The following is a 15617-nucleotide window of genomic DNA, read 5'->3' as shown; positions in this document are numbered from 1 at the left end:
GTGTTACTCTGCATCCTATATAAACAGAGAAATGGAAACTTGTGCTCCATTTGTGTACAATGAGTCAAAATGCATTCTGCTGTCATGTATAACTAATTAGACCAAAAAAAAGTTCCAAAAGAAAGAATAGAAATACTTTTGGAAGACAAAAAATAAAAATTGTGTTTTGATCCATGGGAATTGAAATATGAAAGAAATAATGGATGTTTTAAGGCAGTTCAGGAAAAAGATGAAAAGTAACTTTAACTTGGATGTGGCAATGGGAATGAAAGATAACGTGAATATGGATTAAATAAGGAGGAATGTATAGAAACATTTATATATGCATCATTTGTAAAAGGTAAAAAGAAAGAACTCAATCCCAAATATGAATTGAAAGGAGAATAAAGTGTTATGTAATCACAAAATGCAAGATTATGGGGAAGAGAAAATAAATGAACTACAACTACTCAGAACAATATAAATAAATATTGGTAATATAATGTTAGACCAAAAAATTCCAAAAGACAACATGCAACACATACACACACACACACTTCTATAAATGTGAAATACTACTCATATTATTTATGTATATTTGTCTGTGTATAATATGGGGTTTCAAAATTGGTACTTAAAAGATAAGAAAATGTTAAATGATAGTTGGGATTTTGGTCGTGTGTGATATGAAGAGGCACTAGATAGAATTGGGGAGAATCACTTAAGTTATTATTATATTCCATTTTGAATGTTGAATGGTGGTTTCTAAGTTATTCGAAGTATGGTAAGAGTGATAGCAACAAGATGGTAAATAAAAAGGATATACCCTTCTCATTCCCCCACAGAAACATCAATTTAACAATAATAGAAGGACCAAAACGTCCTCATGAGAAATTCAGAATCCAGTTAAGAAGTTACAGTGTTGCAAACAAACACAAAACTGAGAACAGTCACATGGAAATGGGTAAGAACAATTTGTATCAGCTCTTCCCCAAACTGCAAAGCTGCACACCAACAGCAGACTTGATCAAGTAGAAAAATGAGTGAGCAAACAAAAAGACATGTCATTTGAATTTATCTATATTAACAAAATAATAATGAAAATGAGTAAAGAAAGGTAATCAAATTTATGAGACTGATCAGGTGGACATTATGGAATTACCAGAATGATAATGATGAGAGAAAGAGAGAGAGAGAGAGAGAAATATGAATAGTGGAACTCTAATTTAAAGAAATAATTGCAGAAATCATCCCAAATTTAGGGAGGGAAACGGACATTCAGATGCATGAAACCAAACCAATCCCAAGAGGGATGAACTCAAAGAGATCTAAACTCACATATTACAGACATATTGTTGAAAGTCAAAGTGAGAGAAATTTGAAAACAGGAAGTTACTTATTGTATATAAGGGATCCCCCATAAGATTATCAGTGGATTCATCAGCAGAATTTTTACATGCCACGAGGGAGTGGATGAATGATACAAAGTGCTAAAATTAAAAAAGCTTTCAACCAATAATTGGAAAATTTTTCTTTCAAACATTAAGGAGATATAGTCTTTTTCAGACAAAATAAGGCTAAGGGAGTTCATCACCATCAGAACAAACTTACAAGAAATTCTAAAAGACATTTTTCAAGTTGAAATTAAAGGAAACTAAACAGCAATAGGAACAAAAATGAAGCATAAAATCCAACACCCTTTCATGGTAAAAACAAAGAAACAATAGACCTCAACACAATAAAGACCATATATGACAAGTTCACACATAATATCATAGTCATTGATGAAAAACTGAAAAGTTTTCTTGTAAGATTAGGAACTAAGCAAGGATGCCACTTGTGGTAATTCTATTTAATATAGCACTGGAAATCTTAGAGTAAGTAATTAAGCTATAAAATATATACTCAAAATCATTAATCATCAGGGATATATATTTAAAATGAGATATCACTTCATACCTGTTGAGATGTTTATTATTGAAATAGTAAAAGATGATGTATGCTGGTAAGGATATGGAGAAATTGGAACCTGTGTGCATACACTATTGGGGGCAATTGAATTGGTGCGACTTCTATGGAAAATATTATTGCAAATTCCTCATAAAATTAAACACTAAAGCACTATATAATCCAGAATACCCCCTTCTGGATATGAATCCAAAAGAATTGAAATCAGGATCTCAATGTGGTATCTACATTTCCATCTTCATAACAACATCATTCACAAAAGAGTAAGATACAGAAACAACACATGTTCATCAATGGATGAAAAAAGAAAATGTGGTACTGTGTATACATATATTGGAATTTTATCTGATCTTAAAAAGAAGGAAATCCTCCCATATCTGATGATACAGAAAAACCTGGAGGGCAGTATGCTAAGTGAAATTAGCATAGTCACAGAATGACCAAGAAAATTCAACAACAGTCAAACTCATAAGAGAGAGCAGAATGGTAGCTACCAGAAGCTTGATTGATAAATGTATTTCAAGATAAATAAATTCTAGAGATTTGATGTACAAAATTTTGCCTATATTAACAATACTGTATTAAGCACTTAAACATTTGTTAATAGGGTAGATTTAATGTTAAGTGCTCTCGCCACAAATTTTAAAATTATATTAAAAATATGTAAATAAGCAAGCTATGTATAGATGAATAATTCTAGTCTATCATAAATCAAAATTATTAACATGATCTTGTATGCTTGGAAATTTTAAAAAATAAAAACATTGAGATTTATTTAAGTATTAGTAATCACAGGACTTAATGGGAGAAATTTAAAAAGGAATGAATCAAAGATGCATTTACATTTCTTGATTTAGTTAATCAGTGGATGCCAGTGCCATTTCCTGAGGGGGGGGGACCATATATATGGATGGAGACATCAAATTGGAATTGTTTAACAGTAGTTGAATATCTGGACTTCAGTGTAGATGTATGGACCAGAAACAGACATTTGGAAACCATCAGAATTTATATTGTGTTTGAAGTTATTAGAATGAGTATGCCACTTAAAAAAAGTGTAGTGATAATAGAATATTCAGAATCCAATTCTGGAGAATTCTAACTTTTAGAGCTCCAGTGGAGGAGAATCAACCTGCAAAGAAAACTCAAAATTGCCCACAGGGGAAAAAAATTCCTTGGAAGGTGTGATGGCAAGAAAAGCAAAAGAGGGTATTTAAAGAAAATAGGAGTAATCCACTGAATGAAACAATCTCTGCTAACAAGTTGCTTAATACTCGGGAAAAAAATACAGTAGCCTAACTTGAAAATACAGATGTCAGTGGAAGCTTCAGCAGGAACAAATTTGTGAAATAATAAGAATATAATCCAGACCTCAATTAAGTGGAAGTAATAACAGGAGACAGCATGTGAAGAAAATTTTCTAGAGTTCACTCAATCACAAGAATAATAAAAATAATAACTTATAAATGTTTGTATTAATATATAAACACTATTATATAAATGTAAGTTTAAAATTTATATTACCATTATGTCATTATTTAAACTTTATAATAGTGCAACCCTGAAATACAGACCTTGTATAATCTTTCTATAAATAAGGATATTGAATAAACAGTGACATGTAAAATTAGAAGACTAATCGGGAATGAAGTTGTGATTAGAACTCAGCTCTTCTGGGCTAGGGATGTACCTTGACATGGGTCAAGCCCTGGGTTCAATCCCCAGAATGAGAGGAAAAATAAATCAGCTCTTCTGATTTCAAATATTGTCCTTTTTCTCACCAGAAGAAGAACCAAGGATAAAATGAATGAATGTTTACACAGTATTTTCCACTATGTCAGAGACAAAAATTCAAAAGAAATATTCTACTGATGGCACTAACTACCTGAAACACATCATGACAATTCACCAAACACTGATAAGTAGAATGAAACACAAAACCATATTTTGTTGATGGGCTTTAATTCTTAAACAAAATGAAAGTTTCTGTAAATATTTTAACCACTAGATGGTAGTGTAATGACATGAAAGATTCTCTATTGCGCAATGTCTGAATACAATCATCATCCCTTATCTACTCAAAACACGTGAACCTCACCAAAATTGCCTGATCAAAGTCTTAAAATAAATAATGTAATTATTTCAAAGAGGGAAATTGTAAATGTAAAATGATAAGGTCACTGAGAGAGGGATGCATTTAAATACATGGAGGAAATATAAAATTAGAGAAGAATATGAATGTGTGGACAAATTATAATGAGAGAATTTTGAAAGGTTGGGGAAATGGAAATTAAATCATTAACCTGGTTTGCATTTTGAAGTGATATTTTACTATCTGACACATACATTAAGTTGAAGGCCAGTTCAAGTTTCTCCTTAAAAAAATAAGTTTGAGGGGACAAGTTTAATATAAATAATTAATTTTAAAATAAGAAAAAATAAGTGTTGAATTTTAAAGTATTTACTTAAAAGCTTAATAACTAAGTATTTATCTCATTCATTTTAGAGGAATAATTATTTATAAAGGGATGTTGGGTGGGCAGAGCAAGATAGCAACTAAGATACTCTGACAATGGTCTCCAAAGTGACACACCAAGTTGTATTGCAATTTTATACAAAACCATCTTCTTAAGAGCTAAGTAAGCCAGCCAAAAAATCATAGTGCCTGTTTTCTAGTATAAGACAGAAGATATATGCATTGAAGAAGGCAATAAGGTAGGAGTTCAAATACTGCCCCTCCTTACCAAACTTTAGTGCAATGGAGAGAGAGAGAGATTCCTTTTGAGGGAGGGAGAGGGAATTAAGTCAAAGCTTTAGTCTTTAAACCCAGTACCAAACCCACCAGAGTGAGACCCAGCATCTGGTAGAAACCAAAGGTCCTGTATTTGGGACAGAGTTAATGGACATCTAGACTGACCCCAGCATGAGGTAGAGACCTGTTCACTGGTGGGACAGACTTGAGTTTTGTCCTATATCACTGTATACTGGATTCGGTGCATGTATACATGCCTTCCCCAATGCTGCAGATCCCTACTGCAGTGAGACTAAGTATAATTCATCTTAGAATAACCCCTGGTGGAAAGGGACTGACTACCACCTGTCTCCAACTTTGGCAACACAGCTATTGCAGGGCTAATACTTGCAGATAGAGCTCTAGAACTATACCAGCACCAGGCAGAGACCTGTGTGCTAGTGGGATGAACTCAGGTTTTGACCCATATAACCAGCAGTTGTGATGTGATATTTGCTGCGCTTCTGGTACTGTGCAGGTCATTGTAGCTGTAAGACTCAGTTGGATCCAGCCTAGCATCAACTCTTAGGGTCAAAGGACTGAATTCACTTATACTACTCCAATCTTGGGCATCACAGAATGATGCAAGACTCCATTTGATGGGGGTAGTGCAGGGTAGTAAACACAAGATTTTGCCCCGAAACTTAGTGTTGGATTGATGAAACAACAACGGTCAAAACCCAACAACTCCCATACCTAGGCCTGCCTGTGGATGGAGCCTCTGGAACAGCACCAGTGCCAGGTGAAGATATGTGGTCCCAATTCATCAGACTTCTATTCGAGGTATCCTCACCTGTGGCTGGTTGAAGCACTCTTGGGCCATGAGTTCATTTCAGCAATAGCAAACCCATAGTACTATGGGCCTTGACACTTCTCCAGTGCTTCACTGGCCTTAGTGGTCTGTGGGATCAGGATTTGACAAAGTTAGCAGCATTGGTGGCCATAAGCATGGCATGGCAACCTGGGGCTTGTCCATCCACAATGATTCTGTCCAGAATTCTATAGTGCCTGATTAGACTGATGACTGCAAACTAGATCTTTAGGCCTACTCCAGTCCCAGGAAGAGGTAAATGGGGATGAACTATTCTTCCTGAAAATCTCCAGGTTCATCCTGAAAAACAAATCAACTATGGAATAAGAATAAACCTCAACTTCAGTGGATTAGACAAAGGAGAATGAAGGAAAGGGACTTGGGATAGGAATAGGAAAGACAATAAAATGAATCTGACATAACTTTCCTATGTTCATATGTAAATACACCAACAGTGAAACTCCATATCATGCACAACCACAAGAATAGGATCCTAATTTGAGTAAGTTATGCTCCATGTATGTATAATATGTCAAAATACACTCTTCTGTCATGTACATCTAAGAAGAACAAATGAAAAAAATAAATCTGGGTTTGGATCACCCTCTAGTATTGAGATAGTGAAAATAAACCAAGAGATAGTTCAAGGAAAGGTGCACCTGGGCATCTGCCCGTGCTAAAATTGTGGAAGTAAAAACAGACTCAGAGAAAGTAAGCAGCCTACTTAGAATTTCCAGAGAGACAGGCACAACCAAAGCCAGATTAGGAAGGTTGGAACAAATATCTAGTCCTTCAAATCCTGGATATCATTGTGCACCAAAAAGTCTCAAAAGCCTTCAGGAAATCATGATCTCATCTAATCATTAAAATGTGTGACAGAAATTGACCAGATAGAAATAATATGGGAGATCTCTCAGAGAGTTTAAAACAACTATTTTAAGGGAACTCAATGAACTTGAGGAAAATGTAAAAATATGTTAATGCTTTAAAGAGAAATTTAACAAAGGGATCATAGTATTAGCAAAGTCAAATAGAAATTCTGGAGCTAAAAATGCACTCAGTGAAATTAAAAATATGATAGAAAGCATTGATAGCAGGATAGACCAAACAGAAGAAAATATCAATGAACTTGAAGATGGGGTATTTGAAAATTCACTGTCAAAGAGGAAAAAAAGGTAAAGAGGAATGAAGAAGACAGCTTAGATGACCATTGGGACATTATTAAAAGAAAATATTTGCATTGTTGTGTTTCAAGAGCAATTTGAGAATGCAAAAATTTAAAAATCTTATTAAAAGAAATAACAGAAAATTTCCCACACCTAGATGATATAAATATCCAGAGTCAAGAAGATTAAAGGTCACCAATCATATTTAACACTACCAAGTCTACCCAAGATAGCTCATAATCTAGCTCTAAAAAGAATATTCTCATGGCTACAAGAGTAAAGACACACAGTATCAAAGGGCCCCAATTCACCTGAGATAAAAACATGAGAACAGAAGCATTATGGGCCAAAAGAATGACATGAGATTTTAGTAATTCATAAGGAAAAATAAACCTGCCAAACAAGAACACTGTACCCAGCAAAACCATCCTCTAAAATTTAAGGATAGATAAAGATCTTCCTAGCTGAACAAAAACCAAGATTAATCTTCAATATAGCTGTTCTACAAGAAATGCTAAAGGTAGTTCTTCAAATGAAAAAAAAAAAAAGAAAAGAGGAAGGAACATTAATGAGTAAGGAGAAACAGGTAGAAAATTCACTGGTAATAATCATACAGGAAATTTCAGAATGTCCTAATATTGTGAATATGGTGCATAAATCAATATCTTTACTAAAAAAGTCAAAACCGCAATTAAAGTTAATAGTAACAACATTAAGATATGTGCAGGCCTGCAAACCCTGCTACTCCAGAAGATGAGACAGAAGTACACCAAGTTTAAAGCCAGCTCTGGGAAATTCATGAGACTCTGTGTCAAAGTAAAATGAAAAGGACTGGGGATGTAGTTCAGTGGTAAAGCAACCCTGGGTTCAATAACCAGTAATGTTAAGAGATAGTCAAAATAGAAAGTAAAATGGAATATTTAATATTTAAAGTGTGGGGGGAAATGGAGTGTTAAGTGCAGTTTCTTTTTTCTCTCCCATATTTTTCTTGATGCATTATAGTTGTACATAATGATGGAATTTCTTGGTACATATACAAAATATAACAATATAATTTAGCCAATATCACTACCAGCAATTCCCAACTCCCTCCCCATCTCCCAGCCCTTGGTACATTTCCTCTACTGATCTCCCTTTGATTTTCATAAGATCCACCCCCACTTTTCTTTCTTTTCTTTCTCACTTTCACATATGAGAGAAAACATCCATGGAGTTCTACCCAGTCATAAAGAATGAAATCATGTCATTTGCTGGTAAATGTATGGAACTAGAGAACATAATACTAGTTGAAGTAAGCCAGACTCTGAAAAAAAAGGTTTGAATGTTTCTCACATGCAAAACATAGAGAGAAAAGTGGAATGAAAAAGAGGGGGATATCATAAAAATAAAAGGCAGATGAACTGAGTAGAGGAAAGGAATCAAGGGGGAGGGAGGAAAGGAGTGAGGGAAAAGGAAAGTGCTGGAGAATTAAATGGAATAGATTACATTATGTGCATATATGAATGTCACAATAAACCCCATTATTAAGTATAATTATAATGCACCAATAAAAGCATTTTTTGAAAGATCTAAGCAGAAATAAATGCACTGGAAGCTAAAATATAATACAAAAGATCAATGAAACACAGGGCTAGCTTTTCAAAAACATAATATTGATCAACTCTTAGCTAGACTAAGAAAAAAGAGAAATGACTCAAAGTCAGAGATGACATGGAAGACATAACTAGCACCACAGAAATGCAAAGAATCATTAAATATTATTGTAAACAACCATACACCCAAAAATGGCAACCTAGAATAAATGGACTAGTTCCTGGATACCTACACCTTATCATAATTGAATCATGAAGAAAGAACTTGAGTAAATCAATAACAGCATATCAAAAATATTGTTCACCATGATCAAGCAGGATTCATCCTAGGGATGAAAGGATGATTCAGCATATATAAATCAATAAACATGATATATTACATCATCAAAATGAATAATAATGACCATATGACCAATGGTAGGGGTTATGATGATAGCTATAAAGGATAATAGAATGAATGGGACATTATGACCCTATGTGCATACTTGATTACATGACCAGTATAATTCTACATTGTGTAAAACCAGAAGAATGAGAAGTTATACTCCATTTATATATTATGTAACAAAATGCATTCTATTGTCATGTATAACTAATGAGAACAAATAATTTTTTTAAAAAACCATATGATCATCTGAATAGATGAAAAAAATACAGTTTATAATATGCATCATCTCTTCATAATAAAAGCACTGAAGAAATCAGGTATACTGCAAATGTCTTAGTAAATGAAGAAAAACTGAAAATTTTTTAAGATTGTGACAAAAACTATGCCCACCTTCATCACTTTTATTGACTGCAGCAGCAGAAGTCCTAGCCTAAGCAATAAGACAAGAGAAAGAAATTGAGAGCATATAAATTGGAAAAGAAGTCAAATTGTCACTGCTTACAGATTATGTAATCCTACATAGAGAAAACCCCAACTCCACTGAAATAATAACTATTAGAACTAATAAATGAATTCATCAATGTTGCAAGATACAAAATCAATATACAAAATGATAGTGTTGCTATATACCAATAGCAGATTATCTGAAATCAATAAAGCAATCTCATGTACAATATCTACAAAATATAATTTTTTTTTTGCAGTGCTGGGGATTTGAACCCAGGGCCCTATGCTTGCACGGCAAGCACTCTACCAACTGAGCTATATCCCTGGCCCTAAAATATAAATATTTATATATAATATAATACTTAGAAATATAAAATATATTTTATATTTATAAGATATTAATGGAAGAAATTGAAGAGAACCCAAAAATACATCCTGTGTTCATAGATTGGTGGAATCAATATTGATATTATATCCATATAACCCAAAATGATTGGCAGATTTAAAGCAATCACTATGAAGATATGATTTGCATTCTTCACAAAACTAGAAACAACAAACCCAAATGTATAAAGTACTTCAATAAACTTCAAACAGCCAAAGTCATCCTGAGGAAAAGATTAAGCAGGAGGCATTATATTACTTGAATTCAAAATACACTACAAAGCTGCAGTCATCAAAATTGCATTATATTGAAATTCATATAGATACATAGACCAACAAAACAGAATAAGAATCCAGACTTAATCTACAGTGAATTGATTTTCCCCAAGGATTCCAAGAACAGATATTGGAGAAAGATAATCTTTTCAACAATTGGTGCTGGAAAAATTGGATATCCACAAAGAAAAGAATAAAATTAGACCCTTATATCTCACTATTTACCTAAATCAACTCAAAATAAATTAAATATTTTAAGTGCAAGATGTGAGACTGGAAAGTACTAGAGGAAAACAGAAGCAAAATCCTTCAGGTTATTGGAGTTCACCAAGATTTTTAGGATAAGATCTCAAAAGCACAAGAAAAAATAGCAAAATTACACAAATTGGATTAGTTCAAACTAAAAATCTCAGCACAGCAAAAGTAACACTTAACAGAGTTAAGAGATAAACAATAGAATGAAGAAAAATTTCCAACAAAGAAAGAGTTGACACCTAGATTACGTAAGTCCCAATAATGTTGAAAAGCCAAATAACCATTTAAAAATGGGAAATAAATCCAAATAGATATTTCCCAAAGTGGGACATATAAATGGGCAATATATATATAAAATGCTCAACATCACTAATCATCAGAGAAATTCATATAACAGCCAGAGTGATATCTCACTCTGATTAGCTATTTTCATAAAGTCTAAAGGCAACAAAGTGCTGGTGAGGATCTGGAGAAAAGGGTTGGTTGAAATGGAAGTTGAAACTATTATGGAAAATATTATGGATGTTCCTCAATTAATTAAAAAATTAATTAACATGCAATTCTGCAATTCCACTACTGAATATACTTCCAAAGGAAATGAAATGTGGTTGAAGAACCATCTGCATCCTGTGGTAATTGCTGCATGATTTACAATAGCCAAGAAATGGAAATACTCAAAATATCTGTCCATAGATGAACAGATAAAGAAAATGTGGTACATATATATGATGAAATACTATTTGGTCATAAACAGGATAAAATTTGCAACAACATGGATGGAACCAGAGATAATTATGTTAATTGAAATAACCCAGGCACAGAAAGACAATTGCTACATGATTTCATGCATGTGTGGAATCTAGAAATATTTACGTCTGGGAAGGAGGTTTAGTTCAGTGGTAGAGCAGTTGCCTACCATGCATGGGACTTGGGTTCAATCATTAGCACCTTAACATAAATAAATAAATTAACTAATTAATAATTTTTTATAGCAGCTGAGAATAGAATGGTAATTAGCAAAGGCTAGGGAGAATAGGAGGGTTGGAGAGATTTTAGAAAATTTGATCAATGAGTACAATTTTTGTTCAATTACAGTAAGAAGTTCTGTTGTGCTATCGCACCAGCAGGGTGACTATAGATTAAAAAAAACGTACTTTTATTTCACAAAGTTGAAAGAAAAAATTTGGAAGGTTTTTACCATAAACAAATGCTAAATATTTGAGAAAACATATATGTTTAACCTGATTTAAACATTACACAATGTATATATGTACTGAAAACTAATTTGTCACTCCATTAATATATATAATTATTGTTTTTATGTATCAACTAAACTACAAACTTAAAGAAAAATTAAAAGGAAGTCCTACTAAACTCAGGTTTCCTGACTTGCCTTACCCCTAGCACACATACACATACACATGCACACAGAGAAATATCCACCATCATTATTGTAGTAAATAAAAACAATTTGCCAAATCATCATATACAATACCATTTAGCAAATGAATATATTTTTAGACATTTTTTCTAAGAGTCTTTAGACTAACTGCAAAACTAAAACAAATGGAACTAGAATTTAAGACAAACGATCATGTGCATAGGCCAAAGGGTAATATAAGAGAAAATTTTTCTTAGAATTAAAATCCTAAAATATTTTATTTATATCCCCATCTGCTCTTAACTCCAACCTTACCATTTTAAGTTGCTAAAACTCAATGTATAGTATATATTGTAAAATCATTAGTTGTCAGTCACTTGAACAAATGCTGCATCCTACTATTCCCCTATTGACTTAAAGTAAATTTCACCTCAGATACTGTAAAACTCCAGTTTTAGCTATGGTAGAAGTTATTTCACATACTTTGTCTTTCTTAAGTCTAAAATACCTCATTTCGAGGACCTAATAGAGAATGTTGGTCTTGTTTTTTTAATATATCTGATTGGAGGACTTCAAATTGTACTAATTTAATAGTTTGTTTACCTGTACAAAAACAGTAAAGAGGATAACAACTGTGGTTGCTGCAATGAAGAGCTTCTTTCTGGAAAATTCTGGGAGCAGGAAAACAAGGGAGAAGCAGATTGCTCCCCTAAGTCCCCCATAGGCTATAATAAACTGGTCCTTTCTGGTGACTGTATTCATATGATACTTGCTCACGAAGAATGTCAACACAAGAACTCCTAAATATTTCAATAAAAAGAGGAGAGGGGCTAATTAATCAACAGAAAAAATGCTAGGAATATGTTATAATAAATTGGTTTTGAACTAGTTTAGAATTCTAAGGACTTGTCATCAATAATTGAAAAACAAACTAAGCCACTTAAAGGTTTATTTCATAAAATTATTTTCAGGGAGTTTTCTTTAAATAGCTGCATTTTGTTTTGATTGTATTTTGGTTTATATATATGTTGTTGTTGTTGTTGTTGTCATTGTTGTTTGTTTTTGGTTGTGGATGAACTTCATTTTTATGTATTTGTTTTTATGTCATGCTGAAATGCTAGGCAAGTGCTCTACCACTGAGCCACAACCCTAGCCCCTGTATTTTGCTTTATGATTTTGATTGTTCTTGTTTTTTTGAATGTAGGCAAAACAATTGTTTTTCTTGGACCCACAAGTATTCGCTAGAATACTCAGCAAAAGCAATCTCCACAAACAAAATGTGACATTTCTATTCAGTCTTATAAATACTACTGAGCTGATACAAGCTAATGAACTAAAAGCTAAAGAATGTGACCTGTGCAATAATTCCATATAGTTCAAGACTTTCAATAAAGGTGGTTTTTTTTTTTTTCAACATCCACCTAGGGTTCAGGGTTCTGAGACCCTCAGCTAAAGTTTTTAATTACTTAAACTTGATTTCATCTCAAAATCTAACTTTAGCCAAGATAGAAATATTAGGTCATGTACCAATACAATTTGATACACTAGTGAAATCATTGTCCCACAGATCTAACCTCTAGTGATGTTACATGCTACTATACTTGAATTATACATCACTCCTTTTCCTTCTCCTTTCAATATGCAGTACATCTTGAACATTTTTTGTACATAGATTTATCAAATGATTTATTTCAAGACCAGAAAGATAATACAAGATCCCTTGACCAGGTGTATTGAAAATAGAGATTATTTTATGCAAATTTTAAATAATTTATTACATTAATACATAATATTGGAGTTTATTCTGACATAATTATACAAGCATGGAATATAATTCCATCCAATTCCTCTAATTCTCCCCTTCTTTCACACTCTGTTAGTGGAAAGTAGAGAATCTAACCCAAAATTTGAGCTGAAATAAGTTGTCAAACAGACAGTTTTGACTGAATTGATTTAGGTTAAAAATATCCCAGATTCTCTGCCTTTGAGTGTAGCAATTTAAGGTGCAATGTGGTTGATTTGCAACCCTTTGTGAATGATCAAATACTGTATGTCTTTCCATTTTTTAAAACATGTTAATCAAATTTAAATATTTTACATGTTGAAATGAAAATACAGTCAAGTCATTAGAATAGATATGATGAAAATAAAAGCTAAATTCTCTCAAAAGTCCAGGACGTTACTTTTTTTTTATTGTTTAATTCTTTTTAGTTCTTTTAATTCACTTTTTTGTTACTACAGAAGAAGAAGGAGCTCTCAGAGAAAAATGCAAATGTGCAAAAAAGTACATAATACCCATAATCCCATCCATTCTAAGAAAACTATTGCTAATACTTTGGAATAAAACTTTCCAAATCCACATGATTATGTTTATATTATTATTTTCCTAGTAGTTGATTTTAACCAATCCACTACTATTGAACATTTAGCTATTCCAATAAATGTGTAAACCTATATAATAATACACACAATCATTCTTATTCTGTATTAAAATTATCAGAACTGAAATCTAGTGACACTATAATTATTTTGAACCAAATTACAATTTTGGCTAAGTGAACAAGTAATCTAGCACACTTTCAGTCAAACTGCAGTAAGTCAACTTAGGTATATTTCTTCAACTAATCAAATGTTAACAGGATCCTGATATTTTAGTTTTGCTTTTTACTTATCCTATATAGGCCCCCAAACCAAAAAGAATAATATTCTGATGTACCAACTACTGAAACTTGTAATTTAATAGACTTGAAAACAAAACATTTAATATAATTAATGTCCAAAGGGAAAAGAGAACATGGCCTACAGCTTACCACTTCCATATTTTCTAGGCACAGCATTAAATCAAATTGTGATGCCAAGTTTATGTAATTACAAATACCTCACTGATTATGTTGTAATATGCATTTCTTTACATGTCTCCTCATACTAGATGCAGTAATTATGTACATATTATAGTTCAGAAATAAGATAATATTAGAAACAGAATCTGTTTTTTCCTTCTGAATTTTCACAGAAATAAATATGTACAAATCCATAAAAGTACTGACTTTCTTTTCTAGTTCTAGCTTTTGCTAGGTGTTAATCTTTTAGAGAACAAAACATTCTCACTTATCCTTGGCATTGTTTTCTTTCCTGTGAGCTTTAATCATAGCATATGGACATAGAGTAGATTTTTTAAAACTGATTTTATCTTAAAAGATGTTTAGATTTTTTTTTAAAAAAAGAACATTTTAAAACCCTAATGAGATTTCCCAGTGGGCTAGACTAAGATATAACTAGCCTTTGTGAACCTGTATGACATTCACCTGATAATTTCACCATTAATGTCCAACCTAAACACATTTTAATGGATAATAAAGCATATGCTGGCCTCCCTCATTATTCATCCTTGAAACCCTCTACAATTTTCCTAATATGCCTCTCAGTATTGTTAAAGTAAGTTTCATAGCCTCTAACAAAAAAGTCTACAATATTTGTGGAGTTGGGGACATAAATGTCAAGAAAAGATGATAAAATATAAACTGAATTCCTATGAAGACTATAAACCATGAGATTAAAGAGAAATCTCAGTTCAACCAGCAATGAAGGTGTGATGATTTTAGAATGAAAAATATACTATACATGCATATTTTGCCTCAGTACAAATGGTAATTTTTAATATAAGGATTGAACTGAGAAGAGTTTAGTTGCACACAACAGTAAAGTCATATAGTAGGTAGGACTTCGGAGGACACTAGATGTCACTCAACCTCCATTAGGGTTTCAGTAAAAGATAAAGAATGTATATATTTGCCTGCTATAGTCAACATTCCCCATGCCATAGCCAGTCCTTCAATAGCACTGATGAGAATGTTATCAACATGTTCCTTGTGTCCATGAAATAATGAGAAGTTAAAACAACAGTGCAGAAGGCTGTAGGTGACTTTTATTCTTTCTTTGTAATTTGAGATGAGGCTGGCAGATGTAAATACTCAGAAAGAAAAGAATCATAAAAACTGCTCAGCTTTAACCCTAGCAATAGTAGTAGTATTGGGTACAAATTCTTAGTAGTATTTCTTGGAGCATGTGTATTTTGTTATATTATTCCATATTATAGTGTTATTTTTACTAATAATATTCAGCTTCACTGCTGAAGCTTCAGCAATGGTTAGTAGTAGTAAAAACTAACATTTACTGATA

General features: G+C 32.6%; 1 protein-coding gene and 1 pseudogene across 1 annotated transcript in view; both read right to left on the bottom strand.

Annotated features, from left to right (window-relative positions):
• LOC124974039 (prickle-like protein 2) overlaps nucleotides 1-15617 on the bottom strand; it is a 695630-nt pseudogene that overhangs the window by 373110 nt on the left and 306903 nt on the right.
• Nucleotides 1-15617, bottom strand: part of LOC124974036 (sodium/hydrogen exchanger 2-like) — a 69342-nt gene that overhangs the window by 32212 nt on the left and 21513 nt on the right. Inside the window, exon 5 of the mRNA XM_047537614.1 lies at nucleotides 12042-12238. Coding sequence (XP_047393570.1) covers nucleotides 12042-12238 — 197 coding nt within the window. The remainder of the gene's footprint in view (nucleotides 1-12041; nucleotides 12239-15617) is intronic.

The sequence above is a fragment of the Sciurus carolinensis genome, unplaced genomic scaffold, assembly GCF_902686445.1.
Source record: "Sciurus carolinensis unplaced genomic scaffold, mSciCar1.2, whole genome shotgun sequence".
Classification (NCBI taxonomy): domain Eukaryota; kingdom Metazoa; phylum Chordata; class Mammalia; order Rodentia; family Sciuridae; genus Sciurus; species Sciurus carolinensis.
Note: the sequence above shows the minus strand (reverse complement) of the source record. Positions and strands in the feature narration are given on the sequence as shown.